General features: G+C 31.3%; 1 protein-coding gene across 2 annotated transcripts in view; it reads right to left on the bottom strand.

Moving 5' to 3' along the window:
• The window catches only part of LOC129968526 (nuclear distribution protein nudE homolog 1-like), a 112,210-nt gene extending 89,710 nt beyond the window's left edge, over positions 1 to 22,500 (bottom strand). The window contains exon 1 of one of the 2 annotated variants that reach the window (XR_008784421.1): positions 22,117 to 22,499. Coding sequence is in view for 1 of the 2 variants with exons in the window: in XM_056082511.1 (XP_055938486.1) it covers positions 22,117 to 22,193 (77 nt within the window). In the remaining variant the exon portion in view is untranslated. Of the gene's footprint in view, positions 1 to 22,116 lie in introns of both variants that reach the window. The other variant, XM_056082511.1, reaches the window with a different exon arrangement.
• Between the last annotated feature and the right edge of the window lie 214 nt (positions 22,501 to 22,714).

Genomic DNA, 22,714 nt, shown 5'->3' with positions numbered 1-22,714 from the left:
CGTACTAAAATTGTATTGAATTTTAGTCATGTTTAAATATTCTTCATGGGAATCAAATCTGAAATTGTAAAGTTAAATGGAAATCTCATGGTGTGCACTTAAAAGTTTGAGTTGCAGGTACTCACATTAATTATATTCTTACCTACATACTTTATTGCATTGTCTTATTTTGAAATTTATAGGTCCTGATTATAATTAAATAAAATATTAGAGTAAAGTTAGATAAATTCTATATTCAAATTAATGCAATAATTTCACTGACATCAAAACTGCTGAATGTGTGTAAAAAATGCAAAGTATAATCGTGCCTATAGTCTGATAATTTAACTTAATGAATATGTCTTTGAATAAATATTAATTTTAAAAAGTTACACTTCTTAAAAATTATAAAAATAATGTGTATAATAATGTATACAAAAAAATATGTTTAGTATCGTCGTGTGTATAGTTACATTTACTAAAACAATGAAAAGTATTGTACTGTTGTACTATTGAAAGAACTGTAAAATATATATTGGAATATTTTCTTAATTTATTAAAATTGAGAAAGAAATTTTACAGTAATAAATTAGAAAGCTAATTTTTTGAAAGAGTTTTTTTTTTTTTTTAATTGTCGTGTGACTATTTTAAACCAAGCTTTTGCACAGTAGCTTCTGAGGGTAAAGACTCCTGAGCACCCGAGGGCAGAAGTCTGACTTCTAGCTCATATGAAGAAGAAGCAAACCCACAGTCGCTTGCACAACCGCTTTTCACAGGGGGGCTCATTCACACACCTCACAGATAGAGCACAAGGTAGAGAACAACCATTCCCGAACCAGGACTCGAACCCGGAACGCCTAGATCACGGGGAAGACGCGATACCCCTTGGCCAGGGCCCCGGCATTGAAAGCGGTATAATAATGATTTAATTTTTAAAAAAAATTTTGGAGAACACTATACCAAATTTAGTAGATGCAGGTCCAATGTTCAACCCTACAGAGCGTTTTGAATGATTTTTGGATCACGCAAGTTGATATATATATAAATATTTTTGTATATCCCTATATACAGAAATAAGTCCCAATCAACAAACACCATCATGTTAAAACTAGGAATATCAAAAATAATAGCGATAATAATTATAGATTTTCTTTAATGGAAAAGAAATGTAATATTTAATAAATTTTGTAAACACTTTCCCAAAAAAATCAGAAAATTATCTAAGAATTCACTACGATAGACACAGTAATTTTGACATCACTAAAAGATGTCATAAAATTATGGTAATAATTTGAAGCGGTTTGACTAGAAAATCCTACTACCATTATCAAAATATGTTAATTTACAGAAACTTAATTGGACAATAGTATGTTCAGTCTATTCACAATGATGCTTGCATTCATAAGATTATATTTTTTATTTTCCTTAATATTTTTGTCAAAAGATTTCTGGGATATTTTCAGGCAGATAATAACAATTATTTAATTCAATGACAAATTGGAAAAGATGTTAGAAGAGAAATGCGCGCATAAGAATCTGTGGCTAATTAAATCAAAACAATGTGTGAAAGGACCTTTGAATTTTTTTATATCAAAAATGGGAACAAATGAATGTATGCAAATGAAATTCTCTTTAAAAAAATTAATGAAATTACTAAGCTGATATAATTAGTCATGCATTTGGAACTGAATGGACTTCAATGTCCTTGTTCTATTTAATTCTATAGACGAAGCTGAAAGAAATTTTGTCGTAAATAGTTTAGCATTAAAACTATTTTGCACGTACCACAGAATGAGTAGCTAACACAAAGCCTATTCTTCATTAAGATTTATAGAAGTGCACCATATAAATTTTAAAAAAATAATAAGTCTGCCATGTCTTTAACAGTTATACATGAAATTAGCAATAAATAGGTCAAGAGCAAAGTAGTCGTAAAATTTGAATAGAAATTTTAAATTTACCATAACTTCTGTGATAATTAAGGAAAAAAAAAGATGAACAGACAGCTTACTGTAACGGAACTTGAAACTTGGGATATTAAATATAAAATAATCTATATATAAACTTTAAAAAAATGAGGATTTTATACTTTCTTACACATTTATTTAACTTAACTTGTTTCTTATTTATAAACATGGATGGCAATCAGTTTTTCACTTGTCTGATGCCTTAACAGTAATGTACATTTGAGTGTTGTTGATGACAATATTATTTTCAGAACTTATTTATCAGTTAAAAATTTAATTTTAACTCCAAACGCATAGTGCCATCAGGTAAGTTGATTTCTTGACGGAAAATTTCAGAAAAAATGATTTTAAGATTCAATACTATTTAATTATTAATTAAAAAAAATAATTTCAAAAAAATTACTATTTAAAGCGTTACTGAAAGTGGAAAGTAATGAAATCAATCCAGCTTTCAAAACTGAGGCGAGGGGGGGGGTCTTTTTTAAAATTTTATTTTGCAATATGTCTTGAAGCTTCGATCAATGAAGTGCGGAAATTGTGTTGACATATTTAAGAGGGGGAGGGGGACTTTCATATGAAATTTAAGTTTTCGAAATCGTTATAATGGTTATAGCTGGGAGCTCTGTCACGGGTTTTCCCCACAAAGAAAATACAATGAAGAAAAAATAGAGGGTATTTGGTGGCGGCTGACCATTGATGATGCCTCTGAGAGTCTATAGCGTGAGTCATATGAAACAAAAACTGGTTAAATCTTCCAGGCTGGAGAATGTTTATTTCTAGTTATTTTAGATATATAGAGAATTTTAAGGCTGTAAGAAACAGACTAGATCTAATCTTTGAAATCAGTTATACTATCATAACCCATTTACATAAGCAGTAAAATATATAATGACAAACTAATTTAACATGTCAGCATTACACATGTACCTTCTCACTGCCGGAAACTACAGATGTTAAAAATAACAGATGCAAAATCCCGTGTTTTTCGTGACTTTCTAACAAGAGCTACTGCGTGACTCTTTCGTTGTGTTTGCGCGTGTAAGAACAACCCGGCACGGCACAATGGCCATAAATATTCAACGATCTGGTACAATACTCCGTCGGCAGATCCAGAGCCTTGTATGGTAATCAGGGATAAAGATACCATGTCCACGGTGGTAGAGCCTTAATTGTCCTACCGGAGAAACAATACCGAAACCTTGCATCAAGGCTGATCTGCAATCTCTGCACGTAGGGTCTGGACTGAGAGTAAAGGTGGATTCCGAATCTTTTCTTTTCATCTACAGGTTTCATTGTTTGTTCCTAAAGAACGATATTGTTTGTTGTCGGAACGCTGTGATTCCATTGATTTGGTTCTCAAAAGGATCTTCGGAACACTTGCTGAAGAAGGGCTGCCTCTAATTGGAGGTCTTTAACTTTTAGACTTTCATTCATTTCTGGGAGGTATTGAAAGTTTATTTAATCATGGCGTCGTTAGAGAGAAAAATATTTCCTTTTATTGAAAGACAATGAGAAGAAGAGATTTAATTAAGCAATGAGTGGTTTTTGTATCCATCGAGTATTATTTAAGTAACCTTACAATTCATTGGTATCACCTTTTGAAATTGATACTTAATCCACTTTCATCGCATATTTAAGTTTCAACAATAAGTAAATAGTTCTGCCATTAAAAATAATATCATAATTTTTTTCTTGCATTGCAAAAAATATATTGGCAAAAAGGGACTTTTATTTTTATTGCAGAATTATTATAATGTAATTTGTATCGCTGGGATATTGTTTAATTCATTATGTAGTCATGAGGCATATTTTAATTATTTTTAATTTCACGAAGAAAATTAATTTTTTAAATAATTTTCCACAATTATATGCAGCTATTCAAAAAAAAAATTATAAAAAATAAAAAGTCATGCATTCTGGGGTAAATCATGTTTGCTCTATCTAATGAAGTCCTCATTGATATGTTTATAAAGTGCATTCGTTTATAAAAATGATTTTGGTTTGAATAATCGATCAAAAAATTAATCAACCAACAAACTATCTACCTTGGATAAATCGAATCCATTGAAAAATAATGATCAACATAATGCGTAATTTTTAAAAACATATTTTAGGGCCTACATCTATGAAATAAATGCATATATATATGCCCTTTATTCTAAAATGCATTTTAATTTCAGAGTATTAAAAATCTCTAAAATAAAATTTTCCTTGCATAAAATTTCAAATAATGCAACATCTGTTTAAAGAAATTTATTTTTAAATGCAAAAAGTTCAACTAGGCACAGTTATATATTCGAGAACCAACCACCATTTTACGGATTTTTGGTATACTGTTACGAAATGTATCTAAATGCCTATGTTTGCAACACAAAATTGAAATAACGTCTGCCCGTTGTATTAAACATTAATTGCAATGGAATGCTAGATTTTTTTTAAATTAGTGTAATGATTTTTCTTATTTCAATTAATCAAAATATGTAATTTGGATCTGGTTCTCTATGGATCTGATTTCGTTAATTTTTCTCTAAATCAACTACATTTGCAGTCATTTGCAACATTTGTTTAAAAGAAATTATTTTAAAATACAAAAAAATCAACAACGAATAGTTATATATTCGAGAACCAACCACCATTTTATGGATTTCGGGCCCACTATAACGAACTACATCAAAGTACCTATGTTTGCAACAGAAAAATGAAATGCATTTGCACTAGATATCATTTATGATGGAATACTAATTTTTTTTTAAAAAATTAATCTAATGATTATTATTGCAAATGATCAAAATATGTAATGTGGAGCTGGTTCTCTGTCCGTTGCACAGCTGTATGCAAATAACATTCCGTTAGTTTTTCCCTGAGTCAACTACATTTGCAGTCTTTTATCGAGATGACAACGCAGCAGCAGTGTGCGTCATTCAAAGGCTCGGTAAAGTGCAAACATCATTGATTTCCGGTGTCATCAAAGAGGATGACGAAGCAGGCAACCAGATGTTCTTTGAGTTGCAATGTTTGCTTTCAAAATCTGAATATACATTACAAATTCAAGCACAAGAATGTAAAGAAAGAAACTTTGCAGCTTATTAGTTGAATTCCTTTCTTTCTTTTCTCGTTAATTATTTGTCAACAATCTATAGACATTGTGAATAAAAAGTAGAAATGATAATTTGAATTGTAGTTTAATTAAATTGCAAAACATGATTCGTCCAGATCTCAAAATTGAGATCAATCTGATCAATCAATCAGATTCGTAGATCAGATGAGAACTTTTATTACTTTCTCATTTATAAGGTATACAATTCACAGCAGGGAGCACCTCAGAAATGAGGGTGAGAAGCTCCGATGTGGTGGTTGGTTCTCACCTTTCGTAAAAGTATAGAAATGTTGTGTTTATCAACATTATTATTAATTTATTTATTTATACGTATATCATGGGAAAGTATGACTGAACTAATAAAATATTTCAGAAATTAACCTTTGTTCTTACTTATAAATATAAGCGTTTAATTATTATGAAAGATTATAAAGAAAAAATTAAGATAAAACAGAATATGCAATTAAAATATTATTTCATAGGATCTGCCAAGTGGAATATAGCCTAATCAATTAATCAATAAAAAACATTCCAATATATTATAAAAATTAATTATTTATACTTAAATAAACGATAATAATAATTGTACACACAATTAAATTCTAATATTTTATAATTCAGAATAAATTGTATTTCTTACAAGTAGACTAATAGCACTTTTTACTCGATCCGAATGCGGTCAGCTGTTTAATCTGCTAAGTTGGAAATCAACACCATTTTAGAGCAAAGTAATCCATTTTTTTCAGAAATATCTTTTTATACATTTTTTTAAAATTCAATTATTTTAGTCATTTTTATCTGGAAATGTTACTTACATCTAAATATAGAAATGCTTTATGAGGTTTATTTTTATCAGCAAGTTAAAACTTACTGGATTAATTAAATTTTAAATACAATGTCGCAATCTTATGGATGCAGAAGAAGATAACAAAGGCCCCTTTATAATAAAATTTCGAAATTCCTTCACCTAATTTTTTTATCTCTTATTACACATTTGATATCCTGCATCACATATCTAAAACGTGTTTACATAAATAATTATTTTTTCAACATACATATGCAAGCGGTAAACGACAATAAGTAAAAGTTCAGAGGTATTGTGCAATGGCAGCCAACGCGGCAGGAAACCTTGAAAAGAGTTGCAGGCTCCCAAAAGAATTAATGAAAAAAACAACAACCTCAAAACACACATTTCTCGGTGAACCCACACGACAAACCCTAAATAGAAAGCGCTGATGTCACAGCCCATCGGGTCACGTGCTTTGGTACCGCTTCTCATCGAAAAAGCACGACTCACGATTCATTCTGTGACAGTCAACATTCGCCAAGAGTTGTGTAACGTTCGCCTTCTGCGAAATTTTACGATTCATCTATGTAAAACGCCGCCTTCTTCGGCTGGCTGATGGTTATGTTAGAAAATGCATGCGTAGTTGGATACAAAAACAAATCTATCATTAGATGTGCGCGTTTTGGCGCGTAAAATAATAAATTACTATTGACTCGAAGTAGCTGGTGAAAGAGTTGGTCTAAAAATAGAAAGTTACGTGATTTGGGAAGTAAGTGGAATTTAACCCGAGAGAGTAGAGAACAGTTCCCACTCATGTTCTCTTCTGCTTCATTCATAGTTCCACCTCCCCTTTTCATAGTTTTTGTCATGGTTGCAAAACACCCCTACACAGCTTTCCCACTAAATGACATCTGTTGTTATCAATAATTAGTCATTTTTACTTTCTTTATCCAAAGAAAAAGTATTCTAACTGTCAAAAATCTGAACTCGAGAATTTCGAGGAACTTTCGCATTTCAAACATCAATGAATCCAAAAAAAAAAAAAAATACATTTATGGAATTACTTTAGAATTAGTCCAGGAAATACTTTCTGTGAATATGATACCTCAAAAATACATTGAGATATATAGATGTAAAGTGATATATGAATTTTCCACCACATTTGCAAATTTCTGTCAAATTTTGAACGATATCCAATCAGAGGAAGTCTGTCTGCCCTGCTGTCCGAGTACAAAAAACACAATAACTGCAAAGCGTTAAGAGCTGCACAAATAAAATAGTGTAGCAAATCCAACTTTGAACCAAATCTGTCAATCGGTTAACCGTCTGTCGGTTTCTACTTTCAGATACAGGTAAATGTGATACAATATAAATTTAGATCAATAAAATTTGGCATTTGATATTGTTACTAAAATTGTAGAGTGGATCTAGACTCTGATAAAATCAGAAAAATGTATAAAATAAAAAAATAAAAATCAGAAAAAGGTTTTAAAAAAAATCATATAAATGTTATGTCAGAATACTATAGAATACTGTGAAATAAAAATTAAATTTGGTTTTCGAAATCAAAATTCAAATGTTGGTCAATCGAAAAAAAGAGACAGACTCATTTTTCTTTACTGTCATACAAAGCAAAAACAGCTCCCTTGTGGGACTTTGCAAATAGAAAACCTAGTATTCTTGGCAGTCACAATCTTCTACAAGATACCCAATTTTATTTCTGTTGGTTTAAAATTAACCATTAGGCCTTGATTAGAGTGAAGAACTTAATTATTAAGTATAATTTATTCAATATAGTATGCAGGGAACTTTTATGCCGTCGCCCTGGCCGAGGGGTAGCGCATCTTCCCCGTGATTTTGGCGTCACGAGTTCGAGTCCTGGTTCAGGCATGGCTGTTCTTCATCCTGTGTTCTATCTGTGAGGTGTGTGAAAGAGCCCCCTTGTAAAAAGTGTTTGTGTGAGCGTCATCTTCATGTGAGCCACAAGCCAGGCCTCAGCCCTCGAATGCTCAGGGGTCTTTACCCTCAAGAAGTAGCTCCTCCCCTTTCTGTGGTAACGCGAATGCCACATCATCATTAAGGAACTTTATGATTTATCTCACAATAACTCTATAATTTATAAACATTTTCCCCCCGAGCCTAACAAAGTCTAAATACAAGTAGTTGTTTGTATTATTTAAGATGAAATAATATGCATGGTAGCTGATAATTGTAAATTTCACTTCTAAACAATAAAGGTAAATATTTCCTGATTTTTGTACGGCATTGCTATGCAAGTCGTTCACTGGGATAACATCTTTATTAGAGAGTATGCGAGGAAGTTTTGAAGAGACCACTCTCCTTGATTTACAAATTTATTTATTTAGTAGTTAGGCAAATAACACCATTTTTAATCGACCTGCCTACATCTCTCCTTAAACCAGCGGTCCTAGGCAATCATCAAGTCTGCCTTGTCAGGAACCAACATTGTGTGGAAGTGTTTTTAAGTCGATTTCTATTCGTCGGAATAAAAACTACTGTTCTTTAAGTTATCATTCTTACTAGTTAAAATTTTAAATATAGAAACTACATTTGCAGGGCGATGGGTACGTAATTAGTCAATAAATGTTGTATGAAGTGAGAAGACAGTTCTAGGTCGAGATAACCAGGATGGTAGGGCGTTGGATTCGTGTCCCTTAGGTGAGTTCGAACCCCGCCGGCTGAAGGCTCTTCGTGTATATGGTGCCTGCCACAAAGTTCTTCAAGTCAAGACAATACCACTGGGGGTACTGGATTTCTCTGATTCGGTTCTAAATTACGATCGGTGAATGAAGTCCACCCTATGAAAAGGATTGTGACGCATAGGTAGCTAAGACGTACTCCTTCCCCTAAATGGCGCTACTGAAACAACAGACGCTAAAGTCAGAATGCCATAAGCAACAACAACGAACGTTTCTGCATATTTTTTAAAGCGTGACAGGAAGAAAAGACAATAACCCTTGAAATTTCATCCCTGAAAGGATTCCACCCCGAACTAAAAGCTGTAGTGGAACTGCTCTTACAGATAATTTTTCTCAACCCTTTTGAATGATTTCATTCAAAACAGTAACAACGGAAATCGGTGCTGATAATGCACAGCGCTTTCCCGCCCTTGTGGTTGTGTCTCGATCGTAAATCACAAGACACCTCATGCAACTGTCGCGACAACGTCACAAGGCTGAAGAACGTTTCCGATATATCTCGTCACGCTTTGCCGCGCTAATCCCCTAAAAATGACAAAAACCTTGTTTTAAGTGTCGAGCTGGAATTCGTAAACAATCTTTGCGAAAAGTGGATGAAAGGGAGGTGCACCAGTGAAAGATGATTTCTTCGAATCACCGTAAGTGGATTTCAGGAACTAGATATCCATTTATTTTTGATGAGGTTGATAATTTCATGAGAATTCGTGGATATTTCTATTTCTATTTTATTTTTTCTCTTCTTTTAAAAAAGCCGATTAAAATAGCCCAAAGGTTTTAGGTCATTTAAAGGATTAAGATTTATTATTTATTACTTTTTTCTAAGAATACTAATTATGTCTAATAATGTTCTTCATGTCGCATAGAAATTTCAGAATTTTTTTATTGCCGTAAGCTATTTAAAATTCCCTTTTTAAGGTCGTCTTTGCTGTTTAAATACTTTATCGGTATCTTGCAATATTACGAGGTAACACCGATTGCAATCGAACATGATAAGATAGGTACGCCCGGAAATCTTAATGGCTGCCCCACTTCACCTTTGTTATTTTAATGGTTTTTCTTGCACATTAAGGTTGCTTCTAATAGTTTAACCCGCCAACTGCTTTGTTTTTCCTAGTGTCGTAATAAATAGCTTTTTCTGTTTTGGAAATATGTGTTGTCGTATTGCTTAAGCAAGGAGCTGAAATGTTGAGATAATCAAGGATTCTTTGATTACGTTTATGAATGACTTACTTTAAGTTTTTAAGTTTAAAAATTCTATAATTCAATGCACTAATAACAAAAGAGATTGTAGGTTAAGGGATTAAGAGGGATATGTTTGAGTATAATCAATGGTATATAATAAAGGGAATAGAACAAATGTCTCGTCTTCTAAGTTATCTGGAATTTCAGCGGCAATCCAAAGAGTTCTCACTTTTTCAAATATTACTTATTGGCAACGAATTATTTAAAGTAGCCATTCCTTTAAGGTAGAGGGCTTCATTATATGAAAAACGAGTAATAAAGCATTTAGTACCTATTATAAAAACCTTTAGGACAACAACGTTAAACCCTTCTTTTTATTTAGGAGACCTCCTCTCAAACGGATGAGATTCTATTCCTCTATAAGTGCATAAAATCGCTTAAAAATGTTTTAAATTATGATATATATTTTTAAATAGGAAAGTATATTAATTTAAACAAGCTAGTACGGGTTTACCTGTAATTGTAGCAGCTTCGGAAACAAAAACCCGATTTTACCAAATATCTGCAGTGTAAACGTCATGAAATCAACTAGAATTAAATATTCTGCACTTGGTAACTTCAAAAGGTGCCGGCTCATATCCATGCTTGACAGTTCAGATTTACGAAGTTCATTGTAAATGTCCCTTTTTTTAATCCAAACATGACCGTTACTATAATCAAACTAAAATAAACTTCGTCTAGAATGAAGCAAAAATCAATTTACATTCTGTTTCTCTATTGATAACAAGTATTTTCGATAATAATTATGACAACAACTATATTGGCAGCATACATTATGCAACACAAGAACGAATCTTGATATACTGCAACTTTCACCATTCAAACAGGCCTTGGTCCCAATTAGTTCAGATTTTCCGGAACTCTTAGGTACTAACAAAAATAAACTTTATTTGATCACATGTTTTGACTAAATGAGTGTCCACTGGGACGTGCTAATACTCTAATTGAGTTGATTGTCACAATCAACGGTTGTTGAGCTAAGTATTCAGTCGTCCTAAAGAATGGCCGGAGATCTCTTCACTGTCCTTAATTAATGTCAGCAGAGGAAAAAAAATCCGAAAGTGGAACAGCTTTGACTGTATTTAAACAGAGAGCAAGGAAGAAAGCACAAAACTGCACATGTAACCTTGTGAGCAATGCCGTTTGTGTTTAGGCACATGACCGCCAGCAAATACAGCCTATTTTTCCATAATCGCTCCTATCTTGGTCTGTTGATCGCCCTGAAAGAAACACACCTGTATCCACACGAAGGGCAGTCCACTCCTTCTCTAGAATTGACTTAATAATACAGACGTGTAAAAAACTTCTTACAGAATTGGTACGAACTTTCAAGTCATTGTGTAAAGAGTTACTTCACGTGACATCACAGATAAATGAGAAACCTAAGAGTTCACAACAACTAACAATTAACTGCACTTAGTCTTATGTTGGGTGGTAAAGTCACGTCATTTTTCTACTACAGAAATAAATTCCAAATGTTCATATATTATACATTCCAAAATTAAGTTAAATTTCAAAAAAGTAAGATTATATTAAGCGTTTAGCATGTATCACGTCATCACGAGATACAAGTTATCATAGTCATGTGACTCGGTAAAGTGCACTTGTAACGTAGAATACATGTGCAGTGTAACATGTTTAAGGCTCCAGTTTTTAACTAAAATAAAACTAACCAGAAAAAAAAAGCCCGAAGCCTCCACATCAGCATATCTTAACAGCTACAACTTGATGAAATTAGATATATTAATATTCCGCATCAAAGTAAAACTAGAGTGATTTTGGAACGGACCTCATAATCTTGAGCCACACACATATAATGAGGATAACAACAGATTTAGCAACTCCCCCCCCCCCGTTCTAAACTTCCGCACCACGCCAGCGGGTGAACATAAAGTATGATGGATTTAATGCGCACCAAAACAAGTCAAACTGCGATTTTTTGGTGAAAATGAGTTTAGACTCTGGAATTTTAAACCCAACATTTTACTACTGGGTCATCACAGCCTCAAATCATAACCGAAAGAAAAAAATATCATCATAATAGGATATATTTCCCCCTTTTGATCACTTTTTTTCATTTTTAAAATTGGAGAGAAGTTCTTTTAAATACTTGCAAATAATCACAGTTAAAGTTGCAGTTTTATAAAAAAAAAAAAAGAAAAAAAGAAAAGAAAAGAAAGAAAGAACGAACAAATAAAAAATATACAAATTCAGGAAAATGTAACAATTGACTAAATATATTCTTCAAAGGTCTAAATTCACTCACGTTTATTTTATGTACTGTTAATTTAAAAATCTAAAAGAGAATATTAATTTTTATTTTTTCGTATACTTAGTATAGAGAAAATATAATAAAGTGAAAAAATTCGAATTCGAGATTTTGACGAATCTTCATGTTTTAGACTTCCCTGGGTTCGGAAAACAAATTTTTGGAAAATTTCCGTCTGTTTGTCTGTGACAAGGATAACTCAAAAACGCTATGAGCTAGATGGTTTAAATTTAGTATAAGGTCTTTAAACCAAATTTACAGATTTCCTTCAAACTTTGAGTAAAATCTGTTGAGAGGAAGTCCGTCTGTCTGGCTGTTCGAATATAATTGAATGTAATAGTCATTATATAATATATTCGAATATAATAAACATGATAATTAAAAAATGAAGCGAGTTAAATAAATAAAATTCGGCACATAGATGTAACATCTAGAGAATAGACATCTGTGAAATTTTGAGCCAAATCCAACAAAGAGTAAATTGTTTGTCGGTCTATCATTTTAGAAACATGTAAATGCGATCATTCAAAAATGCAATGACTTAAATATATCAAATTAGGTATGGTTTATTGTGATTACAAGAGCAGTTTCATGTCAAATTTTTGTTTAATCGGTTGAGAAAAATGCGTCTGGATACTTTTAACCACACGTCAGGGATTAATCGCCAAATAACTCGCCAAGGATGGCACGATAAATTCAGTAAAAATGTTCACGTCAAAAGTTAATATTTCATAACTATTTCAATGCCATGTAAGGCGTTTTCTGGTATGACAAATTTATTTTAGAGTATGCGAAAAGGCGTGGGAGAAACCACTCCCACTGGTTACAAAATTATAATTAATATTACCAGGAAAAAGAAGTGAATTCAAATAATATTATCGTAATCGCTTTACTTATACTTCGCTACCTTATAACGAGCTTATCAAACTTCATTGTAACAGATCTCGATTTTCAAATCCTCTTAACATTTTTTTAAACAATCGATTATGATACGGATGTCATACTCACTCCTTTATCGTTGTTATCGAGCATATCTTACTTTCTACTGATAATAATCTTTCCACTAACCGAGATAGCATAAAAACGAAATTAAGTTCCATAATCTTTTCGCAGATTAAATAATAAGAAAATTCTTTTTTAATAGGCCTGCAAAATTGCATGCGGCATTGAATAAATTTCTGCTATATAAATCTGAAGTACTTTTGCTGTCAAGTATGATTTTTCTTGTAATGTATATAAAGCTTGCATTGAATTATTAATTTTCAAAATGAAATTATGTGTCTTCAACATATTCTTATAATCAGACGAGATTTGATTAGTCAACTCCTCATAACCTAGAATCCTCAATTATCATCAGTAATTACTGTGAACCCTCGCGTATACTTTCGTAATATCTGTTTTCCCGTGAAAAGCAGTTCTTGTTTTCTTTCATTTGTAATTGTTTTTACGTTGGTATGGAATGGAAGTTCGGAGAATGGAGTGTAGACTGAAATGTAACTTTGTCAAATACACAATTGAGTGTTCTTTTAATACTCATAAGATTAAAAGAAATGAAATGTGAAAAATTTCATTGTTAAATATTTCAATGAATTGTTTATTAACTATTATTACTTACAAAATATTTTAACTGGGGAAAATCAATAATATTAAAAAAATACACATGTAATTTCTACTAGAATAATTAGCATATTCTTCGATGGCTTATTTTCCAAATAAACATTTAACCCATTCTTTTTTAGTTTCTTCAAAAAAATTTCTATTGCAACATGCTTCATCACAATCTAAAGCATTAGTTAGTATGTCGAATTTATCTTGAACACTTTATGAACCATGCGTTTTTTTTTAAACCCTTTTTCCATTATCGATTTTTCAGATGTTTCAAGACAACAAATACAGAACACTATTCCATATACATCACCTATTTAATATTCCATATTTGTCGCCTGCTGACATTTGTTCGGTACAATTATAAGTATGAATCCAGGAATCGAAAACAGGATTAATTTTAATATAAATAAAAATTATTGTGGCTGTGTATATGTATGTTCCATAACTCCTTCTCAACAACTGGGTGAAATTTAACACGTTTGCATATGCAATAAGTATGAATATGTTCATACAAAAACACATTCATTCATTCCTGTTAATACTGTCTAATTTAAAAGGGCAAAAATGAATTCAATTAATCAACAAATAATCAAAATTTTGTCTTTTATCTTAATGCGTCTTTTAACAATGTTGCTATTGGTTCTGAAATAGTGATTTAAGGCAATTCCTCAAATTTAATAATAATCACAATTTAAAAAGAATTTCAACTATGGCAGTTTTTAAAAACGGCCTAGTTCAATTTGATATTCTAATTTCAAATAATAATAGTTTTTGTTAATAAAAGGATTTTGTTTATTTCACCATTTTATACGAAAGTAGTTTTTTACATTAAATATATTACATATGAAAGAAATTTAATCCCTAGCAACGCCGGTTATATGAAACAGTTATAAAAATCATCTTCAAAATGTGCTTTATTAACCCACATAAATACCGCAAACATAGGTATAAAATTAAATATAAAAAGAATGAAAAGATTACTTTCAGAAATTTATACTTTCCAAAGAACAGGAAAATGTTCGTTATGAAAACATGCTGATAGCTACAAACAACAGCACAGATAACACAAAGATAATGGCAGCTCAAAAGAAAACTTTTCGCTTTGTTTCCAGGATAATTCTACTTATTCCATATTTGTACTTCCATTCCATCATTTGCGGTTCTTCTTCTAATAGAATTAAAAAAAACTGAGAACTCTTTGAAAGGAAAATATGTTGAGTGTAACGTTGCGATTATCTTGACCCTAGTGGAGATCTGGTAAGTTGCATATTTGTGGTTAGATCTCCTAATAACCACGAGGAAAACAGCGTGACATTTCTGTCTGTATAATGACGAAATTCGAACACCTTTTTAATTCATAAGAAATACTCTTTCCAAGTCTTTTCTATTAATATATTAAAATCTAATTCTAAGTCCAAATATGTTTCCAATGTAAACTACTCGTTTTTCTCGGTTGAAAAATTTGGAAAATTGAGATATGTGATATTTTTTGTCAAGTGACAATCTATATGTCTCCCCCGCTTTATTTTACATTGTTTCACCAATAAAATGCAATACTAAGGCAATTAACTGCGAATTTCTCGAAATCGCAATCATTCAATTCATCACTGAAACTAGAAAAATATTACAAAGGAACATAAATACATAAATAAAACCTAATTCAGCAATTTTTTATTATATCAGCATGTGGTCGCGCCTTGCCTCGATATCATGACACATACTGAAAGCGGAACTTCAACAGCATTGACTAAATGTGTCGAACAGTCTGTTTGATTTACGCAAGCGAAAAAGTCAAGGTTTAAAACATTTTACAACCTTGTCTGTCCCGCATCCAAAGGAAAAATAACGGCCGTCTTCCACGGTTACATTGTTCTTTTTAAGGTTGACCTTCGGTGCTTTCCTTTCGTTTTTGGTAATCTGACTTTTTCCCAAAAAAATTTAAAATGTAGAGGACATTTACTACAAGATATTTTCTTACCTTACATTCTAAATAAAACTTCTTCCGTATAATTTTAGTTCAGATATAATCTCTTATAACGAATTACAAGGCAGAACAGAAGGCATGAACAGGGACGGGGCCTTCTATAGCGCCCATTTCAGGTGAACCGGGTAAACAACTTTTGCTCAGGTCTCGAAATAAGGTGAAATATTTTTTATTAAAATAAAATTGCAAAATAAGTTGGACTATACGGTAACCATAGAACGTTTTTGCTGTAAGTGGTTTTTGGTCATAAGACATTTTATATAACAGCGACGTTGAACTGAAAACAGGTTTAATGGCGAAAACGTAATATACTGGTTACACAACTGGTTGCTTTCAGCGAAAAATTAATATAAGAAATAAAATGGAAAGAAATGATGTACTGTAATAAGAACTCTAGATAATAAGCATAAATCTTAGCTAAACATGATATGTATTATAGGTATTTAGGACGAAATTCTGTTCAAATATCTACACATTTAAAATAATAATTTAAAAAATAATCACCTAACCCTCAATTACTGGTCAGATTCCGACAGTTTTTTGTTTCAAATAAAAATTCGTGATTCCTGCATATGTCATCATTAATCACTTGCTTTCTTTCATCCTTCATTTTCGAAAGGAATTAAAAACACACTACTTCGATGTACTTTCCCAATAAGGAAAATCCGCCACGGAATTCCCCAGCCACAATCATTGTACGGATTTCGAAATTTTTTATTTCATATGAAGGCTTATAGCCCCCAAAAGAGTCTACAATGGTCATATATCCTTTTTACTTGCTAGTTTGAGAGATAGCTGCTAAAATAAATTTTGAAGGAAACCTCAGCTTCAACATCCATATCAATTCGATCAATATAATTTATTTATATTAGCCGGTTTCGGCAGCAATATTATTGATATTAATATTATGTCGACCAAATTTGAGAAAATATATTTTATCAAAACAAAAAAAGTGCTATGTTAAATGAAGACGGGGCATTTTGAATGATTAGTTATGCTTGCAAAGTGAAAAAATTAATTGGCGAAATCGTTCCAGTTGTTGAAATTGTGGGCTAAGTTTTGTTTAATAATATCTCTCGAAAATAGAGATTCATAATACCTTTGTTGATGTATTTAAAGTTAATGAGCTTTCATTTGAAATTAAAAAAGGTAAATCGGGCCAGAAGTTGAGCTTTAGAGAACTGATTCTTTGGTTTACCAAATTATTTTAAATATACAGATAAATGAACGAAGCTGTATCGACAGAGCAATATACGGATAGTGACGGGAAAGTTGGTCTACAAAGTCGACTCGTAGAGATTTTTAGAGAGAGATTTTTAAAAGCATTAGGATTTACAGGATTATTTAAGTATTAACCCTTATCGTGGCAAGATTGCTTTTTTGAAGAAAAGCAATTTTTTAATTATATAATTATATAATTAATTATATTTTTAATTATATAATTAATATAATATTGTTTAATAAAACTAAGTTAAAAATTATTTTATAGTGGTAGTATATTTTTATAAAGTTGTATATATGGTATACTATACAAAATGAACATAAGGGTTAATACACAACGTACGTGTTCTTAAATTGTCAAGTTAACACTGACTATAAGTATGCATCAAAAGGCCAAGTGCACAAGGTCCTCACCTAAAGTTCCCAATGAAAAGAAATTCTCTAACTATAAAAAAAAAATCTAAAATATTTTTTATGAATTTTTTTTTCTTACATATTAGTTAAATTTTTAATATTTGTCTCAAATAGTTACAGTAAAGCACCCCTCGAGACTTTAAAAATTATCACAAGCATACTGAAAATGAATATTCAATCAGGCTCCGATTCACTGACTAAAGAAATTAATATTGCATCGTCATATCTGTATCAACTTGCCCCAAACAGTCATTATGTCATTGCTTTGGTTTAGTTCAAAATTTATTTGTATTTTTTTCTATTATTCTCTCATATCAAAGAATAGGTCTGTTTTTCTTATCCATAAAAATTAATAATTATTAAACAATAATTTTAAATGCCTGATACAAAAAAGTTAAAAAATAAGTCAAATTCTGGAGAAAGAAAAATGGGAGTTTGAAAAATAGAATAAGATTTAATCAATAAACATAATAAGTTAGATATGCAATTCATAAGTTTCTTTGTAGAATAATTTTTTAAGAATTTCAGCAAAGTTTAAACCAGCCAGTAGCAGTAGTTTCCCACAACTTTCTCGCATACTCTCTAATATAAGTGTTAATAGTGGACCTCAAGACCGTGAATGCCACGAGTGCTCAGATATTTATTTTCAAAGACTTTGTTTCCTACTATAGTAAAAAAATTCGGCACTTAAGTGTCAACCGCATACCACAGTGACGATAGAGCTCACTAGCGAGCGATTTTTGGAGATTGATCGCAGGTATGTAATTAATACTCAAGTACCAGAAAACCGATGGGTCGCGGTGGCAGGGTGATAAAGTCACGGCTCGTGAACCGTAGGGTTTCAGGTTCGAGACCCGATTCCACCGAAGAACCGTCGTGTATGGGGGTCTGTTGCACGTTAAATCCATCCGGCTAAACGTCCTCTGGCTGGTGTGGAGAGGAGGTTACCAGCTCAGGTGTTGTCCTCGTCATCTGACCATGGTTCAAAATTACGAGGTCCGTCCCAAAATAACCCTAGCGTTGCTTCAAAACAGGACGTTAATATAACTAAACCAAACCAAACCGAAACCAGAAAGCCGAATACATAATTTGAACGAACGCATCACTGCAAAATCCCACAGAATTATAAGTGTAATATAAAGATCATATGTCAAATTTCATTTATTTAAATCATTGCGTTTTTATTGCACATTGCATTATTATTATTACTTTATATACATACAAAAGCACAGACTGACATACAATACATGCTAAATCTGTGTACCAAATCTTATTTACCTAGCTTTTCACACTTTGTAGTTATCATTCGCTTGTGCATAGACAATTAGATACAGAGACTTCCTCTAAATAGATTTCGTTTCGAGTGCGAATATTTTGACGATTATAATACTGTTTGTTTGTATAGCTTCATATACGAGAAAATAAAGAAATTAATTAAAAAAACAAGTGATAATGAAAGGCTGGACTGAAACCTAAAAATAAGTTAATTGGTTCAGAAAATTGGTTCAGAAAAAAAATAAAAAGAAAATAATTGGTTCAGAAAAAGGAATTTCAATAAAACACGGTTCACTATCAACATGTCTGAAAAGCTGAATATCAAATAACTTTCAACCAAGGAAAGAACATTTTTTTTTTCAAAAAAAAAAAAAAATCGTCGATATCATGGAAATAAGCTGCTACTTCTATTAATTTTAGCATTAACTACAACTATTCATTTGAAAAATAATATATTCTATAAGACTTGAATAATTTGAAATTTTAAACATATACCTTCTCAAGGAAAAATTATTTCTGGGAAAAAAGAAAAAAAAAATCAAAACACTGACACAGGTTTTTTCACCATTCTTTTCCCATGATACTAGAATCAAATCCTAAAATAAAATAAAAAATGCAACGGTATCGAAATGGATAAGAATGCCGATGCTGTTTTTTTAAAGCAGCATGAATCATCTAAGCAATCAGAAGTTTGGTTATCGTGGGAAAAGCAGATAGGGAAACAGTAGTGACGGTCGAAAAAAGACACAGGTATTTTCAAGGGAAAATAAATTAAATGAATTTTTATTTTCTTTAATTAGACACATTTCGATAAAATTGACGAAAAATTTTCAATTTAATTAAATGAAACTGAAATAATGCATAGAATTTCTAAATTCAAAAAGTAGGATACATGAGATATAAAAAAGAAATAAAATACTATGTAAATACATATGTATATAACAATCCTTTGAATAACAAAAAAAAAAAAAAAAAAAAAAAAAATCCCACAATTTGCGGATTTTATATTCATTCTATATGTTCTTAACTTAATTATTAATAAGACGTATTTTACGTACCAAAAATTAAAAATTGCTCAAATCTACTTTTTTTACAATAAAAAATGTCTTTATATCTCATGAATTTATATTGATACCTTCTAAACATTATAAACAAAAACTGGTGAAAGCGGGTCTTCGATGCACAGTGACTTAGTCAGTGGAGTAGTCCGAATAACTGGCGCTTGAAGCATAATATAATTTTTTCGCCTCCAATCGTCACCAATGCTTTAGCAAGAATAAACAAAAACAAATTTCGCTTCCTCATAATATTTAAAATGGCATAAAAGTACTAGAGTTTTGTTTCCATGACAACTTCTAAGACTGGACCCTATTTCCTAGTCAACACTGGCCTGGTGCTCTTGAAATCAGTTCTAGACAAAAGGACCTTTTGGAGATTTATGAGAAGTAAAAGAGTGACTCATGTTTCGTCCTCGTTATATCACGACTCCAAAGCACGAATTATTGTACAAAAGCAAAAAGACAATTGACTTCGTATTCGGACATTCATCAAGCTAAACTAAATTAAGCAAGAAATAAAGCACTGGTTCAAGATATAAAAAAATTATTTGGGCATTTATTCAATGGGTTTGATTTCTCTCCAGCCCATAACCATTTATTCTCATTATAACTAACATTTAGACGCCATTAATCATTTATGCCGTCACAACATTAAAGCTTAACTGACCGTAAACAGATATTGAATTATTCTTCAAGCAAAACATTAATTTCACCGAATATTGCAAAGTTGCAATATTGTGGATACAATATTTTTTATTACCTTTTCTTATACGTAATAAAGAAAAAATATAGTAGTCGTCAAAAAATTTGAACTCGAGATTTTGACAAATCTCTACATTTTAGACATACCCGAGTTCGAAAAACACATTTTTGGAAAATGTCTATCTGTCTATCAGCCTGTGACAAAGATAGCTGAAAAATTCTTTGAGCTAGACGGATGAAATTTCGTATATGTTCTTTACACCAAATTTGCAGATATCAAATTTAGAATAAAATCCGTTCAGGGGAAGTCTGTCCGTTCGACTGTCCAAATATAATTTAACACCGTAATTGCAAAACGAAGAGAGCTAGATAGATAAAATTCGATATATAAATTTAGCATTTATAGTGATATACCAACCAAATTTTGAGACAAAACCAAAAATAAGTGGACCGTCTGTCGGTCTGTACTTTCAAAAATATGTTAACTGGATAATTCAAAAACGCAATGACTTACATATATCAAATTAGGTATGGGATTTTATGACTACAAGTGTAGTTTTGTATCAAATCTTTGTATTTAATCCATTGAGAAAAATATGTCTAAAGCACAAATTTGATTTATATTTTTAACGCATGCCAGGGATTAATCGCTAAATAACTCGCCAAGGATTACGCAATAGATTCAGTAACAAATATAAATTCACGCCAAAAGTTAATATCTCGTAACTATTGTACGCCAATGTCATACAAGGTATTCTTTGGCATAAATTTATTAGAGAGTATGCGAGAAACATGACATGATTGGGAATCATAGGAAAACCTCTCCCACTGTTTTTTTTTTTTTTCGTTTTTTTTTTTTTTTTTTTTTTTTTTTTTGATATTTATATACAGGCAATTCACCGGAAAATTCTGCATGGACTGCTTTCTGACACAGGGTCATTAAAAAAAATGCTGGCACAAAATTAAATAAACATTTCATTACAAACAAACTTCATGAAAAAAAAATGACTAATGTAATGGAGCACAGTTTTTAAATACGATTTGTCATGTGAGAAAAACAAAATTCTTTAGTCAGTGAAATTGATATTATACGTTAAAGACAAAAATAATGTAATTTTATCGAATTCAGTAGTGTAATCATACTGTCGAAGATTTAGTCATTAAAAATGGTTTAATTTTAACTGGTTAAATTTGTTTAACAACTTGAAGCCAGAGCTCTAGATATTGGGAGAGAGGACAAAAAACTCAGAATTTGAATTATTTCATCTAATATTGGCAGTCATGTTACTTTAGATCCCATTAATGATAGTATGAATGGAGGTTTTTGAAACTATTAATATTCAGAATTATGACACTGAATTACCAATTTTAATAATGTTTTGAATTTCGTTATTCATATTCTATAAATAGTATTTTCTGAGCATAATAAAAGTTAGAAAGATGAATTCTTGAAAAACTAATTTTCCAGTAATGCCTTAGTTGAAAAATTAATAAGTAAATCATAATTTTAATTTTCTATATATGATATTATAACTTATAAGTAAAAAAAAAATTGAGAAAATCCAAAATATTTTGTTTGATAAGTTGTTCCCCCCTCCCCCCTCCAAGTAAAATAAAAGTTCGAAAATATTGAAATTATTTTTAAAATTAATAATACATTTTATAAATAAAAATTACTTTTTAAAGTAGAAGTATGCATTTTTTGACTCGATAAATTCATAAATACTTCAAAATTATTATAATATATGCATATAACACTAAAAAAAGAAAAAAAAAGTAATAATTCAACTTACTTTCTTTTATATTCTAAAGCGAGGGTCCTATAATATCGAATCGCATCCTCTTGGCTCGCAAAGGTTGGTTCACTCATTTTTCTTAGAAAGATGAAAACACCAAAAAAATTAACACAAAAAAAAATGAACGAAAAGGGAATAAAATTATCTTTTTTTACGATGTCATTCTTTTTATGCACACATCACAAACACATTTCGTCAAAGGCAAAAACAATCCTTAAGTTTCGGTTCTACGGATAATATATTCGCGTGGGAAAAAAAGATGATAATAAATAACACAAAGAAAAGGAAAAGAGTTAAGTTCTATTCTTTAAGCCGGTTCGAACTGGAAGATCAGGATGCGAATAGTTGCACCGCGGAAGCGTTCAGAAGTTCGAATGACCGGCTGATGTGATTCGTCTCGAAGTTCTTGGCTGGAAGTAGGAAATGGCGAAACAGTAGATTCGCCAACTCGCCAAGTAACGGATGAATTCTAACTTTTTTTTTTTTATCAGTGAATAGGTTGCAACTACTTTCGCTTGATTTTTTTAAAAACAATCTTTGTAATAAGATATGGTGAAAAAAATCTTTCTTCTGAAATAGGAGATTTAATAGAGCA

The sequence above is a fragment of the Argiope bruennichi genome, chromosome 5 (assembly GCF_947563725.1).
Source record: "Argiope bruennichi chromosome 5, qqArgBrue1.1, whole genome shotgun sequence".
NCBI lineage: Eukaryota > Metazoa > Arthropoda > Arachnida > Araneae > Araneidae > Argiope > Argiope bruennichi.
Note: the sequence above shows the minus strand (reverse complement) of the source record. Positions and strands in the feature narration are given on the sequence as shown.